General features: G+C 36.6%; 1 protein-coding gene across 1 annotated transcript in view; it reads right to left on the minus strand.

Moving 5' to 3' along the window:
* ENPP3 (ectonucleotide pyrophosphatase/phosphodiesterase 3) overlaps window positions 1–23,321 on the minus strand; it is a 158,503-nt gene that overhangs the window by 51,846 nt on the left and 83,336 nt on the right. Inside the window, exons 15-20 of the mRNA XM_049785172.1 lie at window positions 20,777–20,904; window positions 9,901–9,967; window positions 5,483–5,570; window positions 3,366–3,544; window positions 1,867–1,918; window positions 654–808 (exon numbers count right to left, since the gene is read on the minus strand). Coding sequence (XP_049641129.1) covers window positions 654–808; window positions 1,867–1,918; window positions 3,366–3,544; window positions 5,483–5,570; window positions 9,901–9,967; window positions 20,777–20,904 — 669 coding nt within the window. The remainder of the gene's footprint in view (window positions 1–653; window positions 809–1,866; window positions 1,919–3,365; window positions 3,545–5,482; window positions 5,571–9,900; window positions 9,968–20,776; window positions 20,905–23,321) is intronic.

Below are 23,321 nucleotides of genomic sequence, written 5' to 3' on the forward strand. Positions count from 1 at the left end.
CTTCTAGTTTCAGCATATCATTAAATACAATTGGACCCAGCAGAGCGCACATGCCAGAGAAGCCATCCCTCTGTTTTTCTGTTCCTAATTTGGTAGACACCAAGACTGACCTTCTGCCCAACAACTACATATTCTTGATAAACAGCTAATGAATAGAACATATCAGTTTTTCTTTGAATCTTTTGAAATCATCTTTCCTACCAGTCATATTCGTTGAGCAACTAATCTGTAAACACTTTTTGTTTGTTTGTTTGTTTTTCGGGCCACACCCATTTGATGCTCAGGGGCTACTCCTGGCTAAGCGCTCAGAAATTGCCCCTGGCTTGAGGGGACCATATGGGACGCCGAGGGATCAAGTCAGGGGATCGAACTTTCCTTGGCTAGCGCTTGCAAGGCAGACACCTCTAGTGCCACCTCACCGGCCCCTATAAACACTTTTTAATTTCTCCAAGAAAACACTTTTATTCTTTTGAACCTGAAAATTACCTATTAATCTCTTTAAGGAATATCCAAAATACTGATTTACAAGTCAAAAATCAGTCAGTAATGTTCCTTTGGATTTTTACTGCTAATAAAAAATTCAAATTTCAGAATATAAAAGAACTACTGATTTTTTTTTTATTCCAAGCCTATTTACAAACACAACGACTTACCGGTTTAGGAATGGTATATGAGGTCCACATGGGCATTCTGAAAGCTTTCCCAAAACCACTGATGTATTCCCTGTTGTAAAGAAGACAGTGTTCCTTGTTTTCTTGCATAACTCTGGGCCTCCCAAATGGCAAATTTAGTTTCTCTGTGTCTGTTACTAAAAAGAAAAAAAAAATAAACAAAATTAAAATATTGCTGAAGTTAGCAAATGTTTCTATGTTACCTGTCTTTGAGAGTTGATAATTTCCCAGGAGCTCTGATAAGTATTTTACATATTAACCTCTTTTAACTCTTTAAACAACCTGAAACTGAAAGCTATGATTACAAATTACAAATCATAGATTCTGGAAAGATAGTACAATGGGCATGGGCAGAGTGCTTGCCTTACACAGGCTGATCTGCACTGAATGCCTGGCACCTTGTGGCTCCCTGAGTTTACCTAAGGGCAGAGCCAGAACTAAGCTTTGAGCACCCCAGGTATTGCCCAAAACCAGAATCAAACAAATAAAATATTCAAATCACAAAATCAAAGCATAGCCAAATTTAGCCAAGCAAAAAATTTACATAACATAGCAAAAAGATTAAGAACTTTGAACTCAAAATTATATACCTCATATCAAAGATCTAAGGAAAGGTCATTAAAAACTATGCCCTAATTTATTACATTTTAATTGTCTACAACTGTAGTCTACAATTATACTAATTATAGCTTAAAATTTATGCCATAGAATAACACTCAGAAAATTATAAAACAACCAACCCACATTTACTGAACTTTTACTATGTGCCAAGTATTATACTCAGACAACATATGTCAGCTTATTTTATAACTTTAGAAGCATATTTTGCCATTTAATACATGATGAAATAGGCCTAGCAAGTTTAACACAAGAACACTTAGAATGTAACAAGCAATAATAATATTGCTACAGGATAGACATTGTTTAAATTCTTATTATGGATTATCTTAAACTTTATAGCCACAAGAGATGAGTAACATTGCTATAATAGAGTGAGAAGTTAAATAACTTGTCTCAGGTTACATACAGTCAGGAAAAGCTGCTTTTTTTTTTAGTTTTTGTCCTGCATTTTAGCAATAAAATATTTATATTCAAAAGTGCTTTTTAGCTTTATTTAGAGAATCCTCAAAAGACAAAATCCTCAAATTTGTTATGAATGAGCATCAAAGACTTAGCATGTTTTCTACTGGCTTACTTTCATCTTGGTTGAGATTTAGCCTTTTATTCATGAACTCTAAGTCAGTATCCTGCAAGATAATGTGGAACAGGGGAGAAAGTTATCCAAACAAATAATAATAATAACATGCTCTCAAAATAAAAAAATCTCATTTCTTCAGTAAACATGACTATTTCATTGCTGACTAAAAATACAACCACTCCCTGAAATATTATTTTCTGGGTATAGAAGTTTGAGAACTTATCACTGATACTGGAGCAGAGCACCAGCTCTTACACTCGGATAACATCTGAATGGTTCTCAGACTGTAATAATCGTATAACTCCATTAAAGTTTTGTTAAAATGCAGGTGTTGAGTCTGTAAGCCTGGGTTCAGGGGGCCTAGAGATTTTGGATCTTTAATCATTTCAAGGAATGCTGATGTTGCTGGACACACCTTAGCAAGGGGCTTTATTTTTTATTTTGTTTTTGAGCCACACTTAACAGTGCTCAGGAGTTAGTCCTTGCTTTTCACCCAGTTCACTCCTGGCAGGGCTGACTGGGGCTCATAATAGGGTGCTGGGAATTGAACCCCTTTGGGTCAAAATCAAGTTTGTATTATCTCTCTAACCCAGTAAGAAACATTGTAGAGAATTATTTAGGGGTTACAGTCAAATAGAAAAATCTCCTGTGACCTGTGACCTGTAGAATTTCGTTTTGTCTTTTGTTTCCTGTTAGTGGCCACACCCAGCTGTGGTCTGAGCTTACTTCCGGCTCTGTACTCAATCACTCCTGGCAGTACTCAGCAGTCCATACAGGGTTCTATGTGTGCAAGGCAAGTGCCCTACCAGCTGTTCAGTGCCTCTGGCCCCCTGAACAATTTCTGAGCCACTTTATCTCCGAAATGCAGAAGAAAATACCTACTTCACAGTAATTAGTATATCATTTTAAAAGGGATTGTTTCTTGAACCTATCTGTAGTTGCTGGTTAGAAATCTATACCTTTATGCTAATCTTTGCTGTGGACTTTAATTTTGGATGGATTTTTGTGCTTAACAACCTGTTCCGGTGAATTATTTATATGACTCAATGTTATTCTATTGATTAGAGAACATAAAATTTTCCCTTGACCCTGCACTAGAAGAGAAGGATCCTCCCACTTTACATGTTGAGTTGCCTTCACAGAACTTTCCATATTTTATATGCCAGATACCAGAAGTGTACCTTTCCTGCCCTTTCTGCCTTAAATAGCTAAAACTGATCACTGAATTAGTTTCCAAAAGGAAATCTAATAAAATTTTACAATTTAAATGGTGAGTGGCCCTTTAGTTTATAAACAAAATAATTTCTGTAGAGAACTTTCAAAACTTACACATATTTAATCTTATACTTTCCAGAAAAGGCTCAACAAAACATGCATATTTACTCAATAAATATTAAAGGTAGAACACAAACCTATTTGTCAGCTACGTTGGTTGCACATTACCCCAGCTATAGATTAGCTGCCCTTTTGCATGGTTCTGGAACTTTATTACTTACATTTTGTAACAGAGGGCATGAACATTCTAAAGTATCTGTTGGCTTCCAAGAGTTAAATTTACAAACAGAAGAAGCTGACACTTCCTGTGCATGGGATGGCTCATAAAAAGGCACCTTCAGGAGATGGTTCAGGCTACCATGGCTACCATTGTTTGGTGCTGGTTGAATACGTAGAAGATCTATTGAAACAAGAAGTTGAAAGCAGTTTTAAATTGGAAGACAACAGCTAAGAAGGAGATGGGAGAAAACAGTTATCTACTGTAATTTTTTTTTATAAATCTGCTTTTATGCAGTCATGTATAGTCATTCAGTTTTGAATTTTTCCCCTGAGTCATCATCACTAGCATGTCTAGAGAATAGAACAGAAACTGTAGATGAGCTATGAAAGTTCCATAATTGTTTCAATTTTTCCAAAGAAAACTACTAAATGATCCCTTTTATCCTTAAATATTTCATGGTTTTCTTGCATGAAAAAGTTCCACTCATTAACAAAAAGTTTAACTAAATCAAATTGTTTAATAATATTAATTCGTATTCAATTAGATGGTAGTTCTCTAAGGACAAATAGTTTTAAAATAATTAGTGATCTTCACTTAATATGTAAATAATTTTTTATAAAAATAAAACATGTTTTACAAGAATAACTTTTTCAGTGGCTCTTGCTTGCTGATAGATATATAAATATCTTTATATATTTCTCCTAGAATTCTTATCTCTTTTTTAGGGAGGGTGGTAGCTCCCCTGGCAGTACCAGGTTCTACGCACAAAAAATTGTTCCTGGCTGTGCTCAGAGAACCATTTGGGGGACGTTGGGGATTGTCCACATGCAAGTCAAACCCCTAACCCACAGTACTATTAGTCTGGCCTCTTCTCCTGAAACTCAAACCCTATCAAGTTCCTTCTGAGCCTCTTCCAAGGAGCCAACAGTCCTTACTACACACAGTCTTGGGAACCAAGAATTTAAATTAATAATAATAAAATACAGTACTTATTTTATTTTATATATCCCTCCTTCCCACCATCTTTGTTGTAAACTTTAGTTGTGATGTTCACACACATTTGTGCCTGAAACCACAAATCCTGTTGTATATGATTCATAAATGACATAGCTTCTAGGACTAAACTTAGCATGTCAGCTGTACTATTGACTGTGAACTCTCAACCTTGGACCTGCAAAACAGACCTTCTCTTTGTCACCTTGGATCCTATGATGTACTTTCTTTAATGCATTTTTTTGTCTCCAAACCGCATTCAATTACCATGGGTCAATGTCAAGATTAAGATATATAGATATAGATAGATAGATAGATAGATAGATAGATAGATAGATAGATAGATAGATAGATAGATAGATAGATAGATAGATAGATAGATAAATGATAGATAGAAAGATTACTAAAGTTAAAGGTGATTGATTGTTGCTAAGTAGTCCAAAATAAAAAGATAGGCTGAAAGATAGGTTAGAATTCCTAAAAGTCAACTTCTCACAGGTTTTTTTTTAACTCTGAGTATAACTATATATTTATTCTTTTTATGTCATAAGATTCCTCTATAATTATAAAAATATGCTTCTGGTGTTAAGTGTGTTTCTTCTTTTAGTGATATTAGATAATAATCTTACTTGTTATACAAAATCATATAACCAGACAGAAACTCATAGAAAAGTTGGCCTGCTGAAATTATATGTTTATCATTGCTACAAAAATTTTTAAAAGTTACTTATAGTTAAATAAATTGTCTTATAAAATATTTATTGTGTCTGAGAGATAGATCAAATATACATGCCAAACATGAAAGGTCCTAAGTTCATTTTCTGGTATCATAACCTGCCCTGAATACAACCATGTGTAAGTCTGGTAGTCCCTGAGCACTGCCAGGCTGATTCCTGTTAGACTAGCACTGATCTGTGAATGTAAATCCAGGAGTGATCCCAGGCCCCTAGCACCAATAAATGTGACCCATAGTAAAACAAACAACTCCCCACAAATTAATTATCCTTAATTTCTTTCCTCTTAGTACAGAACATTCATCTCTGAGATTCAATGTATCAACAATTTTAAAATTTCTATTTTTCAAACAGTAGCCACATTTTTCTGTTAAATTTAAATATACATTACCACATATTAGATTATAGACTTCAATATTTTCAAATGGTTCTATTTCAGTCTTCTCTTTAAAACTGGGTCCATATGCCAAAAAGAGAGCCTATATGGTAAGAATCATATCATTACTGGATGCTATCTACACTCAAAATTCGATGCTAGAAGAGACACAATTTTCCTTCACTGACAACTCTAATTGTATATGTCCTCTGGAAGTATTTTTGTTCAGATTTTAAACTGAGCAATAAATTGTTCCCACCCATGATGCTGTGCCAATTCAAAACACATGATTTCAATTACTTACTTGTATATCTACATGCTTTCATGAACCTCAAATTCACAAGTTCAAAGAGTAATAAGTAAGAGTGGACAATCAGAGCTAGCAAAAGCCAACAATATGTAGACATATAAATAATAAATTAAACATACTTCATCATATATTCTTTTCATTCTTTCATATCACTGTTCAAATATGTGACAAAAATAAAATTTCTACATAACTTTTGTTCCACGTGTACGAACTAGCTATCTTCTCAAATAGAAATCTTTTCTATTTCTAGGATGTAAAGATTACATATTTCACTTATATTTAATTAATATTAACTTAATTATTTTATAATTTATATAATTAGCTTTGATTAAAATAACTAGTTATATTAAGCACAGATAGGCAAGGATTTTTTAGTAATATGCATACATGTTATGTAGTATCCATTTTCCCAAGAATATCAGCAAAGAATTGGAAACAAAGGCTTTTCTTGACACAATGCAATCAATTATCATATACCATCAAAATTAGCAGACAAATTCACTGACTTAAAAATTTTCAAATAATTATAAAGCAAAATAATTCAGTATTAGAAAGCATTAAATTCCCCAGAAAACCTAAGATATTTTATCTTATTAGGCAATGTGTGTGTATATGTGTGAGTGTATGTGTGTAATGAAACTAGACAACTGGGCAAAACAATGACAATTAGTTTACATATTTTATAAAACTTTTATATAAAAGCTTTTGGGGTCAGAGATAGCATGGAAGTAAGGTGTTTCCTTTGCATTCAGAAGGTCGGTAGTTTGAATCCCGGCATCCCATATGGTTCCCTGAGCCTGTTGGAGCGATTTCTGAGCTTAGAGCCAGGAGGAACCCCTAAGAGCTGCCAGGTGTGACCCAAACACCAAAACAAACAAACAAAAAAAGCTTTTATATTTTATAAATCTTGTTTAACTATTCAGAAATATTGCTTCTATTTTATTCATGGAATTTACTGCATAGTTTATCCTTTTGACTTTCCCATTTTGCCCATTTTGGTTTGCTTCCTTTTTACTTGCACTACTTTTTTAAGTTCTTTTTGTTAGTAATGCCTCATCTCTCAACTTCTTTAAGTAAAAGTAATCCCTGCCCAGGTCTAAATTCTTCCTATACTCAATCTCTGAGGATCTTATTTAGTCTCGAGCGTTTTAAATAATTTGCCTACCCAAAACTTAATTTTTATCCTGAAGTGTCTTCAGTTGTCTTTATCATAGTTTTAACTGCAACCCAATAAATATTTCTTTTTTTTTTTTAATTTTTATTGTGGCTGAAATGAATTACAAATCTTTCATAGTAATATTTAAGGTACATAGTGACAATAAATCAGGGGCATTCCCACCACCAGTGTTATCCTCCCTCCACCCCTGTTCCCAGTATGCATCCCATATCTCTTTCCTTTACCCCCCCAGAATACTAGTCTAACTAGTCCCCACCTGTACAGCTTGCTGTGGATTAGTATAGATTCTATTGTCGTTGACTTTGGGGTTTGATGCTCAGGTCTGATCATTTTTTATTTCCACTAAATGTTCATGCAAGTTTCTGTACCTAGTAACATCCATTTTCCCCCTCAATTTATGAGGTTCAACAAGATGATTCAAGTAATGTGGTTCTGTTGGAGATATAGGAAAAGAAAAGAAAAAAAACCTAGGAGTCCTAAGTATTATAAATATCAATTTAGAAGAGGAAATGGAAGAAAGAAGAAAAAGGTAACAAAACAAAAAACCAACAAAGCGGGCCCGGAGAGATAGCACAGTGGTGTTTGCCTTGCAAGCAGCCAATCCAAGACCAAAGGTGGCTGGTTTGAATCCCGGTGTCCCATATGGTCCCCCGTGTCTGCCAGGAGCTATTTCTGAACAGACAGCCAGGAGGAACCCCTGAGCACCACCGGGTGTGGCCCAAAAAAAAAAACAAACAAAAACAAACAAACAAACAAAAAAAGCAATAACAAAAAAAATACAAAAAACAAACTAATTAAAAAACAAAACAAACAAAAGAACTAACCAAAATCCAAAGCCAGCAACTACAAAAAAAGACAAAAAACAAACAAACAACAACAAAAATAGTCAAAAAAAAAAAACCCAACCAGCAACTACATTAAAAGGTGGTGGTGGTTGTTGTTGTTTTTGTTGTTGTTCTTCCTCTTCCTCCTCCTCTTCCTCTTCTTCCTCCTCCTCCTCCTTCTTCTTTTTCTTCACAATGGTATAGTAAGTATGGGGGAAGATAGAAAGGAAAATCCCTTGGCCTAAAAGATTTCGGATTTCTCCGCCCTTGAAGCATACTGTCATGAGAATCACTACAGGCTCCATAAACAACTCTTTCACAGCTTTTTAGGGTGCCAGGTATCTTTCCACTCGGTTGTGGATGATATAATCAGGCCTCTCTAACTCAATCTCTTGTTATTTATACAAGTCATAGGATGAAACCTAGTTTATAGTTCTAGAAGTTCTGTTCTATCACTGTTGTAATCAGTCTTTTATAATTGGTGGTTTCAGTTTTTGTACAGATCCTAAGACAATGCCTGGAATAGAGTTTTCAAATTATGATTCTAGAAGTTCTATTCCATTGCAGTTGTCACAGTCAGACCTCAGGGATTGGAGATTTTGGTTTTTGTATAGATCCTAGACTGAAGCCTAGGCGAGAGTTTTTTTTTTATTGGTCCCAGGGTAAGTACTGCCCTGTGTTGGCTGTCAATGTCAGTCTTCAGTAGTTGTCAATCTTGGCTTTTGCATAGGCCAAAGGGGGACGTGTCTTCTGATTTCATCTTACCATTAGGACGTTCTGCTCTTGGATCAAGTTATTGCCATTTCCTCTTGGTCAGGATGTCATATCAAAACTGGCATAAGTTGGTGCTAGAGAGGTATTAGGAATTTCCCAGAGGGAGTTTGGTTCCTGGTGCTGTTGCAGAGAACTGTGTCGGTCCTATATCTGAGGTCTATGTCACAGAATAATGTAGCTTGTCCAAATGAACTCTTCTTCCAGTCCATTAACTGCAACCATGGTCTGTCGGAGTAACCGGTTTTTACTTTGTTCAGTATATTCTTCTTTGCATGTGCTTGTCCCACCTAAGCGGGAAGAACCTCTGAATTGGCCCCCTATTCCTACCTGTTTGCCACCCATTGGGGTGGTTCTATTATTCCCAATAAAGACCTCTGGTCAGAGAAACTTCGAGTTTTGGCCTCACAGATTGCTTATCTGCCTGCCAGGCCCCCTTTTGCCTGCTTGCAGACAGTTTATGGTGGAAATTCCTGAATCTTTTTGATCTTCCTAACCTGTGTGGATTATTTCCTGTGTCGGTGTCGCTTCCAGACCTGTGTTCTCCAGTCTGTCAGGATTGCAGCATGAGGCTTCCACTACAATGGTCAAACAATCCAATGTGTTCATATGTCCTTTAGTATCCCAGCACATCGGGCACCCACCTATCTTAGGGACTTTACGTTGGTCTTTTGGTCTGTCTGGGACACTTGTGCTCTGAATTTTTCAAAAGTTAATTCCTCTACCTTCATCAAATTGTTGCTTAAATATGAACTTTATAAAATTTACTCTCCCACTTCACTCAATATTGCACACTACAACCATGGACCCCTTAACATCCCAATTACCAACAACTCATTTACCTTTATTTCATATAGTACTAACCCTCTGGCAGACTTAACAATTTACTCCTTTATCATACCAACTTTCTATATTCCCCTTTTATTATTTTTTGTTATTGTTGTTTTTCAGCCACATCAGGTGGGATGCCTGGAATAGAACCAGGATCAGCCATGTGCAAAGCACATACCCTCCCACGGTGCTATCTCTCTGGCCCTTTAAAATGATAGTTTCTTCCAGAGGGGAGGACACTTGCTTTGCATAGAACCCACATGGGATCTATCTCCAGCATCCCATCTAGTTTCCTGAACCTGACAGGAGTGATTTCTGAGAACAGAACCAGAAGTAATACCTGAGTATGGGCAGATATGGCCCCATACTCAAAACCAAACAGACAAAAATTAAATTAAATGATAGCTTCTTGAGGTCAGGAAGCTTTATTTATAAATGTAATCGGAATTCTAAACATTATCTATCATAAACTGGATATTCAATAAATAATCTTTTGAAAAGTGAAAAGGTAGTAAATTACCTCCATGCTCTTAAACTCATTGTCATAACCGTGAGTGCCTCCTCCACAGAATCTGTAATTTTTATTCCTATAAAAAAAAACCACTATTATTAATATATCACTATAGAGACCCTATACTTAACTTTTTATTTATTCCTATTTTTACATTATTTGTCTTATGAACATAAAAGTCATTTTCATGCTAAAATTTACACCACAATGAAAACAAAGACTAGAGAGGAAAAGGAGAACTATGGAGTTTAGAAACAGAAATATCCAATCTTTGAATTGACATAGACACATGCATACCTCACTTCTTAGTATCAGGTGACAGTGAGCAAGAGCAGTCCCCACAGCATGAGAAGACTTAAATAAATAAATATTTTCTTAATATGATAATGAAGACAGACTTTGGAGGTAAGAACCCACGTCTAACAATACAGAAGCTAAGAACATGTCTTTCCTGTTGTTGACTCTGTTTTATCCCTAGCCTCATGTTGTTCCCAGACATAAACCAGTGAACTCCTAGAGACTGTAAGCATCACTGGAATAACCCAGGTAATCTTCTTCACAGCAGGGCAAAAGTAGCATGCCATCTTCAGAATTTCACATTGAACTGCAGGTCTGATTGGTCAAGCATGACTGGGAGGTCCCAAATTCCCCTGAGCATGACTGGGAGCTCTGCCCCATCTCCCTATCCCACCGTGCTAGCAAATATTTTTCTCATTTCCTTTTCAATTAATTATTCCTCAGGTATGGATGCATGCATGAAAACACTCACCCACACACATTTCTCACTGGTTTAGGTTAATTATCTGGCCTGAAACCATAAGGTATATAGAACAGCATGTGGGTAAAAACACTTTATGACATTGAGACTAAAGGCATCTTCAAGGGAAAAAAAGCACTCTCCAAACAAGTGAAAGCAGAGATAAACAGGACTATATTAAGCTGAGAAGCTTCTCCACTTCAAAGGAAATAGTGCCTAAGATACAAAAGCCACCCACAGAATGGAAGAAAACTACTTACACAATACTCATCAAATAAGGATCTATTATGGAAAATATGCAAATTAATGACAGAAATAATAAGAAAAAACATATAGCTCCATCAAAAAATGGGGAGAAGAAATGAACAGACACATCCTCAAAGAAGAAATACAAATGGCCAAAAGACACATGAAAAAAATGCTCCACATCACTAATCAGGGAGATGCAAATCTAAACTACAGTGAGGTACCATCTCACACCACAGAGAGTAACACACAACACAAAGAACAAGAACAATAGTGCAAATAGGAATGTGGAGAGAAAGGAACTCTTATTCACTGCTGGTGGGAATACTATCTAATCCAGCCTTTATGTAAAACAATATGAAGATTCCTAAAAAAAAAAAAAAAACATTGAAAATTGAGCTCAATATGAACCAGCTATACCACTCCTGTGGATATACACTAGGAACACAAAATACATTTCAAAAATCCCTTCCTCAGGGTCGGAGAGATAGCACAGTGGTAAGGCATTTGCCTTCGATGCAGAAGGACAGTGGTTCAAATCCTGGCATCCCATATGGTCCCCGGAGCCTGCCAGGAGCAATTTCTGAGCATACAGCCAGGAGTAATCCCTGAGCGCTGCCGGGTGTGACCCAACTCCCCCGCCCCCCCCCAAATCCCTTCCTCACACCTATATTCATTGCAGCACTATTTATAATAGCCAGACTCTGGAAACAACCAAGATGCCCTTCAACAAATGAATGGCTAAAGAAATTGTGATACATATACACAATGAAATATTATGCAGCCATCAGGAGAGATGAAGTCATGAAATTTTCCTATACATGGATGTACATGGAATCTATTATGCTGAGTGAAATAAGTCATAGGGAGAGAGGCAGACACAGAATTGTGGGTTTTAAGAAAAATAAAAGACGTTTTTTTGTTTTGGTTTTTGTTTTGGTTTTGGTTTTTGGGCCACACCCGGAGGTGCTCAGGGGTTACTCCTGGCTGTCTGCTCAGAAATAGCTCCTGGCAGGCACGGGGGACCATATGGGACACCGGGATTTGAACCAACCACCTTAGGTCCTGGATCAGCTGCTTGCAAGGCAAACGCTGCTGTGCTATCTCTCCGGGCCCAAAAAGACGTTTTTGTAATAATTCTCAGAGACAATAGAGATGAGGGCTGGAAGGTCCAACTAATGATATGAAGCTCACCACAAAGAGTGGTGAATTCAGTTAGAGAAATAACTACAGATAACTAATATAACAATGTGCATGAATGAGGGAAGTAGAAAGTCTGTCTCAAATACAGGCGGAGGGTGGGGAGGAGGGAGATTTAGGGCATTGGTGATTGGGAATGTTTCACTGGTAAAGGGGGATGTTCTTTATATGATTGAAATCCAACTACAATCATGTTTGTAATCAAGGTGTTTAAATAAAGATATAAAAATAAATATATGCTGAAATGAAGATTTATATAAAAAAGGAATGCTAGTGTTTTAAACTTTGAATAAATGTATAGCTGATTCTTGTTATGTGTATTTTAAAAAGTTACAAAGTTGAAAAATAAATTTCATTAACAAAATCAAAAATATAAACAAATGAGATGACATCAAATTAAAAGATTTCTGTATTGCAGAGAAAACAGTGGATGAAACTAAAGACACCCAACTGAAAGGGAGAACACAACTCGATAAAGAGCTAATGTAAAAGATTAATGAAATACTCAAAAACAATCATCAACTGGGGCTCAAGCAAGAGTACATTGGGAGGATATATGGAGAAAATCCTTGTTTGATCCCTGACATCTCATATTGTCCCATACCACCAGAAGTGATTCCTGAGTGCCGCACTAGGAAAAACCTTGAGCACCACCAGATGTGGCTCCCAAAAATATGTGGCTTTCCAAAAATGGAAAATGGAAATAAACAAAAAGGTGTCTGAAGAAAACAAACAGATGGTCAATAGGCAAATGAAAAAAAGTGCTTATCATCAGAGAAATACAAGCAACATGACAGTGAAATATCAGCACACCCGTGATAATGGCACATACAAAAGAAAATAGAAATGATTTGTGTTGGCGGTGAAATGGCAATAAAGGAAATTTTCACCAACTGTTGATGGAAATGCTATCTGGTTCAAACTCTGCAGGAAAGAAGATGGAAATTCCTAGGAAGTAAGAATAGAGCAGCCAAACAACCCATTCATTTATTGGTAGCTACCACCACTACATAAAAATCATTTATTCAAAAATACATTTACAGGGGCAAGAGACATATTACAGCAGGTAGGTCACGTGCCTTGCATGTGGTTGAGTCAGGTTCAATTCCTTGACCCAGGTTCAAATCCCACATGATACCCAAGCCCTGCCAGGAGTGATCCCTAAACATTACCAAATGTGTCTCCCACCCAACAGATATACACACCATTAATCATTTTAATTCCTAGTATAATAGCCAGGATATGGAATCAATCCAGGTGTCCAATGATAGAGAAGCAGATAATGAAGGTTTATATATATATATATATATATATATATATATATATAAGAAATTATAATATACAATGGAATACTATGCAGCTGCAAGAAATGATGAAACTATTCCATTTGCAAGAACATGGATGGAACTAGAGTCATCTCCAGTTAAATGATGCAATAAGAAGGACAAATATCATATGACCTTACTTATCATTATACAGAATAACAGAAAAATAAATGTAAAATATCAAAGAGAGATACCTAGATTGTAGAAATGAGAAGGACAGGGAAGAAAAGAAATCAAGAAGTAAGTAAGAGGTAGGGATGGGGAGTAAGAGACAGGTGGGAGTTAACAGAGACAGAGATAGTAAGTCTCAGGCTCATTGGTGGTAAAAGACATAGTTTATAAAGAGGCATATTTTACATAAACCACATAACCAGCAACACTATACACAAGAAACCTAAATTTAAAATATGTTTGTTGAGGGGCTCTAGTGGTAGAACAGCAAGTAAGGTGCTTGGTAGGGTTCATTTCTTGTGTCTCCTATGGTCTCCTGAGCCAGCCTGAAGTGATTCATGACTGCAGAGCCAGAAGTAACCTGTGAGCACCACCAGGTATGGCCAAAAGGCAAAGAAACCAACAGAATGCATGCTGAGAAAACATACTAAGGATGGGATTGCCTGGGAACATTGGTGAAGGGAAGTTGACAATGGGAGTCTGACTGATGTTGGAACACTGTAGGTCTGAACTCCTTTTATTACCAAGTTTGTAAACCATGATGCCTTAAACAAAAAATAAAATAAGTGAATTTCAACTCTGAGAATAGTAAAGTCAACCCTACAAATAGAGGAAAGTAAAAAGCTAATTACTAATTTCCGTAGTGAATGAAAGGTAACTCTTATTGACAAGGTGCTTAAAGTCTAATATCCTAGACCTAAAGTGTCAGTTCTTACCCTTATCTCAATTGTAATAAAACTGTTGGTATAGATAAAGCTTATTTAAAAATAGTTTTATCTGGTGCTAGAGCATAGCACAATGGTAGGGTGTTTGCCTTGCACGTGGCTGACCCCAGGTTCCTATATGGTCCCTCAAGCCAAGAGTGATTTCTGAGCGAATAGCCAGGAGTAATCCCTGAGTGTCACTGAGTGTGGCCCTAAAACCAATATATATATATATATATATATATATATATATATATATATATATATATATATATATATATATATATATATATATATATATATATATATATATATATATATATATTTATCTTTGCATCAATATATGGTTCCACACATTACTGGAATCATTTGGGGTATATTTTAGTATTATATTACTTGTGAGAGGTTAGATATTTAATGAAAAAAAATCTGAGTGAAGTTAAGGTAAATTTTCCAAAATTTGTCTTTTATCTTTTAATTGTCAGTAAAATACAGTTTTAAAAATATTTTAACTTCCAGGTCATTTAATTAGAAAACCTTAATAAATATCACACAATTCAATTAGGAAACAATAAAAAATTGTTTTAAAAAGTTCTATTTTGGGGCCGGTGAGGTGGCACTAGAGGTAAGGTGTCTGCCTTGCAAGTGCCAGCCAAGGAAGGACCACGGTTCCATCCCCCGGCATCCCATATGGTCCCCCCAAGCCAGGGGCAATTTCTGAGTGCTTAGCCAGTAGTAACCCCTGGGCATCAAAGGGGTGTGGCCCAAAAAAAACAAAAAACAAAAAAAATAAAAATAAAAAGCTCTATTTTGTCTTGCTCCCCCAGTGAAACCTTTGGAAATATGCTTTTTTAATTGATTATATTCATGTTTTCCACCCATTAATTTGGCTCTGAAAATTATGTATGGAAAATGGAAACTGACAGTTGGATAAGATGGACATATTTTATCGGAAATACTCAATTCCCAAGTATTACGTGAACTTCTTTGGAAAAATTTCTCTTGTTTTCTCTATTTCTAATTAGTAACGTCAAAAGCAAGATCATATTTCTTTATTGTATCAGGGTCAGAATACAGATGAGCTTTAAGCAAGATTTCTTTCTTGTTACCCAATCAGTTGCCAGGTCCGATCCTATATCTGTAGCATTTTCACATGTTCCCTTTCTTTCCTCTTCCATGCTTCCTTACCTTCAACCTGAACAAATTTCCTAAGTGGTTACCTATGGCAGTTGGGCTTGGACATGCCCCTTGGGTACCCCCACTCTACTGACTGTTGAACCTGGACACGCCGCCTGGATCCACCCCCCGGACACACCCTTTGGCCACACCCCTTTGTCTTACCATATAAAAAGAGACTTGGCCTGTTGAGAGGGAGCCCAGAACAGTGCCCAGAGCAGTTCCTTTTGGCTTGCTTGTGGGGAAACAAAGATAAAGCATCTGAGAAATGCTGCCTCCTTAGTATCTATTTTCCTTTCTCTCTTTGAACTGGGGCCTTCCCCACCACCACCACCTTTGGCAGCCTTGGGCCTCTGCAACTTGCAGCTCTGCAGCCCTGACAGCCTTGGGCCTCGTGGACTTCGACAGTTACCCTTGTTCTAAGCTTCAAATTCTTGCCCTATGAAGCAAGCACACACACACTTAGTTATGTTTAACACTATCCTTCTGCAAATGGAAACACAAGATTTAACGAGTACAAATGTATTAGAAAACTTGTATTATCCTAAAAATAAAATATAGAAGTATTTGTATTATCCTAGAAAATACAAATCATAAATTTACTATACAGATTTTCCTGATAGCATGCTACCTAATATCACCATCCCCCAGAGCTACACAACCTATATTGAGACTGTCATTATACTAAAAACATGATTCACTATCTAATCTTCCAAATGGCTTCCCAGTCATCTTTTAATAACCTTTTCTTTTTGTCAGCTGTGGTAAGTTCTCTGAAAAACAAATGCACTACCAAACACTGTAACTCCAAAGTCACCTGCTTTCCTCACATTGTCAAAGTTTCACTATAAGTAATGAAGGTCCTTCATAAAGAAGGCATTTCTATGCATTCAACAGCCCCCAAATAAGGCATCCCTTGTAAATTCTAGTCCTTCTGCCTAGAAACCAAAATCTTTCAATTCCTTGTCTAAGAGCTGTTACTGACTTTAAAAAGCATTTGAATTACTCTGGGCTAAGTATTTTTTTTATATTCTTTATTATATATAATTTTTATTTTGATCATATTGGCTTACATATCTTTCACAATAGTATTTTAGGTACATATTAACATTGAATCAGAGGAATTCCCATCACCAAATTTGTCCTCCCTCCACCCCTGTTTCCATCTTGCACCCTATATCCCCCACCCTCACCCCCCAGGCTGATAGAATAAATAGTCCCTCTGTGCTAGCTTACTACTTAGTGATCGTACATCTGTTTGGTCCTGGTACCCTCCCTTATTTCCCCCTCTATTTGAGAGGCAGAACTAGATAGTTCAAGTTATGTGGTTTAGTTTGAAGAAAAGAAAAGCAAAAAAGTGGTATTTTAAGACAGAAGTAGACACGGGCTGCTTCCTCCTGCAGACTCAATTCCACCCCATTCCCCCCCCCACACACACACACACATGTCCAGGGTTTTGATAAGGACTGCATTTCCATTCTTATTCATGTTCTTGACTGAATGCCTGAGGACCTATGTAGAATATATAGAATGCAAAACTGCACAGGTGATCCTGTTGTATATGCCAACATTCAACATAACCTAGCCTGAGTTTCTGAAACCTAGCCTGAGGGTCAGAGTACAGTAGGCAGGAAGCTTGCCATGCATGTATCTGACCAGAGTTCAATTTCTGTCAACTCATAAGGTCTCGGGAACCCTACTAGAAATGATCTATCAGTACTGAGCCAGGAATGAGCCCTAAGCACTGCCCAGGTATGGCACAAAAACAAACAACAAAAATAAAACCAAGAAAACAAAACAAAACCTAGACAGGTTAAACCACAGCCACCAAGAAGCATTGGTTGACATCAGAACCTGGATTGTATAAAGAAGTTTCTTATATGAACCTTGTACTTGACTAGTTATGAGTTGTTACACATAATTATAATTGTTGTTATCCTTCCTCTTGGGGTCACAATTTTTATGATGTACTGTATCTGTTATCTTTAATTCTTAAAACATATCTGGAATATGTCAGTTTCCAATAATAAATTGAAAGACTTTTAAACTTTTATACTTTACAATTTAAAAAAATGGAGTTTTCCTAAATTAGCAAAATTTAATATGTTTTAGGCAAAATAAGAAAGAGAAAAAGGAGGAAGAAAAGGGGAGGAAAAAGATAATTACATTAAAGGATACAATTTTCTATAACTTAAAAGGTAAAATTTTCTTTAAGTACTGCAAAGGAAGTGTAATCTAGATACAAATATTAAATACTATCACTGAAAACAACCTTTTTTGAACTAAAAAAATATAAATATTCAGCCTTTACATGTGGGTTAAGAACTGCTGATAGAATGGGGGGTGGAGCAATAGCACAGCAGTAGGGCGTTTGCCTTGCAAACTGTTGACCTGAGATGGACCCTGGTTCCATCTTCTGCATCCCATATGACCTGAGCCTGCCAAGAATGACCTGGCAGAGCCAGGAGTGACCCCTGATGCCACTGGGTGTAGCAAAAAAAAAAAAAAGGATTAAAGAATGAACTCAAGATTTAATCTGAGTAGATTCCCCAGTTGCTCTTTTTAAGGCTTTAGTCAACATTTTCTTTTATATCATTTAGATTACTTTGTATGTCAGTGACAAGAGAAAAATAAAATGAGAGTATTTTGTGGTATGAGAAACTAAATCCCAAGATATGATTTTTCCAAGTTCCCACAAACTAGGCAGAAGTCAGTTCTTCTCTTCTGGTCTGCTCCTTATTTTACCTCTGTGAGCTGCTAAATATATAAAACTAACAGAGACAGTGCATTAGTGTTACATCTGGGGTATTCTTGGGATGAAAATATCTTCTGATCTGTATTCAGATTGTCAGATAGTTTGGGTGATTTCTCATTTTGTATTAATGACCAACTTAAGTCATTAATTTCACATTCTTAACAGTAAATCTTTGGTAAACTTACTTTTGTTCAGGTATTTATTTACATATTACACACATGTATTAGTAATAAATTTTGTATTATATAACACATAATATTAGTAAAACTTAATTTTGTTCATATTTTTAAAATTTATTACAGATTGCTTTCCTGATCCAAAAGACTTTGAAACTAGTTTCAGAAAAATAGGCCAGTGTCATCTAGTGTTCATATGTGAAACTACATACTAGTAGCCAAGTGGGGCAAGATTTCCTATAATTTCTGTAATAAAATAGGCTCGGCAAAAACTCAAATATTAATTCATATTGGCTAGAAAACTTACATGAAATAAATGATATTAGAGTACTACTAAATAATCTTGTTTTGTGTCATCTTTGATAAAATACATTTTAATCCATTGTATTCACGTTTGTTAAAAATGCCAAAAAGAGGGGCCAAAGAGATAGCATGGAGGTAAAGCGTTTGCCTTGCATGCAGAAGGTCGGTGGTTCGAATTCCGGCATCCATATGGTCCCCTAAGCATGCCAGGAGTGACTTCTGAGCACAGAGCCAGGAGGAACCCCTGAGCGCGGCCGGGTGATAAAAAAAAAAATGCCAAAAAGAATCCACTTATTTACTGGGTAATTAAAAGTATTTCCTGGCCGGAGAGATAGCACAGCAGTAGGGTGTTTCCCATGCACACAGCCGATTCAATTAAGGACAAACAGTGGTTCGAATCCCTGCATCCCAACGTGGTCCCTCACGCCTGCCACGAGCAATTTCTGAGAGCAGAGCCAGGAGTAACAACTGAGCTCTGCTGGGTGTGACCCAAAAACAATCAAGCAAACAAAAGTATTTTCTATGTGAAAAGAGAGCAGAACTCATATCTACATACCAAATTATGGTTTATGGTACATCACACGCATAAATCATAAATAACATTTCATATATGAACTAATTAATTATTTGGGAACAGGGTGAGAGGGTGGTTTTTACTTTGTTTATAAACATTCCTATATTTTGCTAGTTCTTGTTGATCAAAATAATATAGCATAAGGAAAAGTGTTACAATGAGACTTATCCTTCGATCCATAAATGCACTCTTTTATAAAAAAAAAAAAATGAAAATATTTTTAAATCTTTTAATGTAAAACCTAATTAATTGTTTGCTACCAGTCTGGAGATATTTTTTTGGGGGGAGCACACCTGCTGACGCTCAGGGGGTCATCCTGGCTATGCTCTTAGAAATCGCTCCTGACCCGGGGAACCACATGGGACACTGGGAGATCGAACCACTGTTCGTCCTAGGCCAGCGCAAGCAAGGCAGACACTTTACCACTTGCGCCACCACTTTGGCCCCAAGTCTGGAGATATTATAAACCTGCTTACCACCTAAAAAGGACAACATAGTCTCAGCATTTCCTTATTCTCTGTAAATTGTGAAGCTCAGCAATCTAATAGCAGTCATTTCAAAATGCAGTAATATCTGAGAGCAGGTAATACTCAAGACAATGTGTCAGGACCTAACTAGTGTGTGAATACTTTGTTAATGATGAAAATTTCTGCAGGGGAACTATTGAAACTGAGTAAAATAAGTCTCTGATTGTCCATATTCTCCAAAGATTTTACTTAGAAGATAAAGCATAAAATGGGAAAAATTTGGTGTAAGTTAAGAACCTCAACAAATGAAATATGTCTTAGTCTTTTGAAAGAAAAGATAATGTGAATGTTTAGAAAAATGTATGTGAATATAATTGTAGGGCAAAGTCAAACAAATGCATAACAAAAGACAGCTTTTAAAAGTATTTGTGGGTGGGGCCGGGCGGTGGCGCTGGAGGTAAGGTGCCTGCCTTACCTGCGCTAGCCTAGGAGACGGACCGCGGTTCGATCCCCCGGCGTCCCATATGGTCCCCCAAGCCAGGAGCGACTTCTGAGCGCATAGCCAGGAGTAACCCCTGAGCGTCACCGGGTGTGGCCCAAAAACCAAAAAAAAAAAAAAAAAAAAAAGTATTTGTGGGGCCAGCAAGGTGGCGCTAGAGGTAAGGTGTCTGCCTTGCAAGCACTAGCCAAGGAAGAACCAGGCAGTTCGATACCCTGGCGTCTCCCATATGGTCCCCCCAAGCCAGGGGCAATTTCTGAGTGCTTAGCCAGAAGTAAACCCTTAGCATCAAACAGGTGTGGCCGAAAAACAAACAAACAAAAAAAAAAAGTATTTGTGATAAGGGCTAGAGCAGTAGTACAGATGGTAGGATATTTCCCTCAAATGTAGTAGACCCAAGTTAGACCCCCAGCATCCCTGATGGTTCCAGGAGTGATTCCTGAGTGCTGATCCAAGAGTAAGCCTTAAGCAAAGCCTAGTGAAGCCCAAAAATACACACAAAAAGAAAAGTATTAACATTAAAAACACATACCTCACAGCCAGCCACTGTCGCTCCACCAAAAGATGAACTTTGTCAATTCTAATATGATTAGCAAAGTGGAGTCGTTTTGGTAAATGTGGAGTCATATAGGCTTTAAAGTGCTGATCAGGTTTTCTGCACTAAAAAAAAAAAACAGGTAAGTTATTTATTTTCCAAAATGGATTAAATATTCAAATTTGTTCAACAACTTTCATCTTTAAGGCAATTTTTCATTAAGCATTTCCTCTTTCTTTTCATTGTTAGTGAGGACTTCCAAGAGATGCTCAGAGGGTCTAATGGTCAATTCGGTCCATAATTAGCTGAGTAGCTGGTGGTTTTAGACCCTGTGGATAGGGACAGTAGGATTCACCATAGCAATGCTTGGGACCTCCAGGACTACTACTGTGATGCTTAGGATAGACAAAGACAAGGATCAGACTTAGGTCCATTGCAATTGTCACAGGCACCTCAACCCTTGTTCTGTATTAAGCACTTTTTGAAAGAGAATTTAGCCTTGGCCTATAATAAACTTAAAGGCTGGAGCAATAGTACAGAGAGAAGGCTCTTGTCTTGTAAGTAGTCAAACTTGACTCAATTCTGGTGGTCCCCTGAGCCCACCAGGTGTGATTTCTGAGCACAAAGCTAGGAGTAACCCCTAAGCATCATCAGGTGTACCCCAAAAGCCACAAATAAAAAATAATTTTTGTTAAAATCAGAAAGAAATATTAACCTAGCATTACTCTGGTCACATTTTTAAATATTTTTATTGCTGCAGTGATTTTTAGGTTAGGTTTCATTAACAAAAATGGTTTAAATTATGATATGACACTTTAAGTTTTTATTTCTGCATATATATCTTTTATATATCTTAAGTCAAATAAAGCTCTTCTATTCCTTCAGAATATTTGTTAAGAATGAAAGATTTTTTAAAAAAATCATACAAGTAAAAGGGAAATATGTATTTTTTGACTTTCTCATTTTCTCATAAAATACTTTCCTAATTTTAAAGTCTATGTCACTTTTTACTTATGCTCTGAGGGAAATAAAAATTTTATTAGAAAATAGGAACCATTAAAAAATTGAATAAAAAACAACCAAGATGCCCTTCAACAGATGAGTGGCTGAAGAAACTGTGGTACATATACACAATGGAATACTATGCAGCCATCAGGAGAGATGAAGTCATGAAATTTTCCTATACATGGATGTACATGGAATCTATTATGCTGAGTGAAGTAAGTCAGAGGGAGAGAGAAAGACGCAGAATGGTTTCACTCATCTATGGGCTTTAAGAAAAATGAAGGACATTTTTAACAGTATCTCAGAGACAAGAGAGATGAGGGCTGGTAGGTGCAGCTCAGGACATGCAGCTCATCACATAGAGTGATGAGTGCAGTTGCAGAGATGACTACACTGAAAACTATCATAACAATGTGAATGAATGAGGGAAGTAGAAAGCCTGTCTTGAGTACAGGTGTAGGGGGTGGGGAGGAGGGAGATCTGGGAAATTGGTGTTGGGAATGTTGCACCGGTGAAGGGGGGGGTGCTCTTTACATGACTGTAATCATACAACTATAATCATGTTTGTAATCACGGTGTTTAAATAAAAAAAGTTGAATAAAAACAATTGGAGTGTGGAGGGGTCATGGTCAGTCATACCTGGTGGTGCTCAGAGGCCATTCTCTGTGATGAAACTGGGCTCCCATACATAAAACATGTATTCCAGACCTTTGGACCATCTCAGAGGCCACCAAACCAATTTTAAGAACCACAAAAATGGGGGAAAGGAAGAGTTAAAAAATGAAAAGGGAGTGGAGAGAAAAATATTTACTATACGTATTTTAGACAAGTTTTTTTTTTCTTGCTTAGTTCGGTATCTTATCTAAGCTATTTTTTTTTCTTCTCTTCTGTTTTTACCTGAGATTTTTTCTTCTCTTCTGTTTTTACCTGAGATTTTTTCTTCAGTCAATAATTTTATGATTTCCAGGCAAGAAGTTAATAATATCTGATGAACTGCCTTTAGGTCCATAGATTATTAGGAAATCGTTTATGCAGACTGGAAAATTTCCAGAACAAGTACAAAGAAAACTGGAAGTACTCTGTTAACCTCTAAAGAAGTCTGAAGCTTTCTCATACTTTTTAGAATTTGAGGTGAAGCCACTAGAGTTAAAACATTGGGTCATATTATCTAAGAACAAAGTAGATGTTACTGCATATCACAAACTAGAATATTATGGATGTACAGTCTGGGCCTGATTTTCTACACTTGACCTTAGCCAAAAGGCCGAGAAGCGATTGGGCCTGATTTTCTAAAAATAGAAGTTTAATACAGGACACAGATCATCATTAGTTGAAGTATTTTACTCCTAGTGGGAATGTTTTTCTGAAAATAATTAACTAGTTTGTAAAATGGTAGGTTATCTTTTTATCTCTTATCTGTAAAGAAAAAGCTTACTACACCTTCTGCTTTTGTATTAAATGACTTTATTGCAGATACAATAATTTTCACAAATATACTTGCTACTGTACTTTATCTTTTTTCTACTCTTCCATTTTA

This window comes from Suncus etruscus, chromosome 12 (assembly GCF_024139225.1).
Source record: "Suncus etruscus isolate mSunEtr1 chromosome 12, mSunEtr1.pri.cur, whole genome shotgun sequence".
Lineage (NCBI taxonomy): Eukaryota > Metazoa > Chordata > Mammalia > Eulipotyphla > Soricidae > Suncus > Suncus etruscus.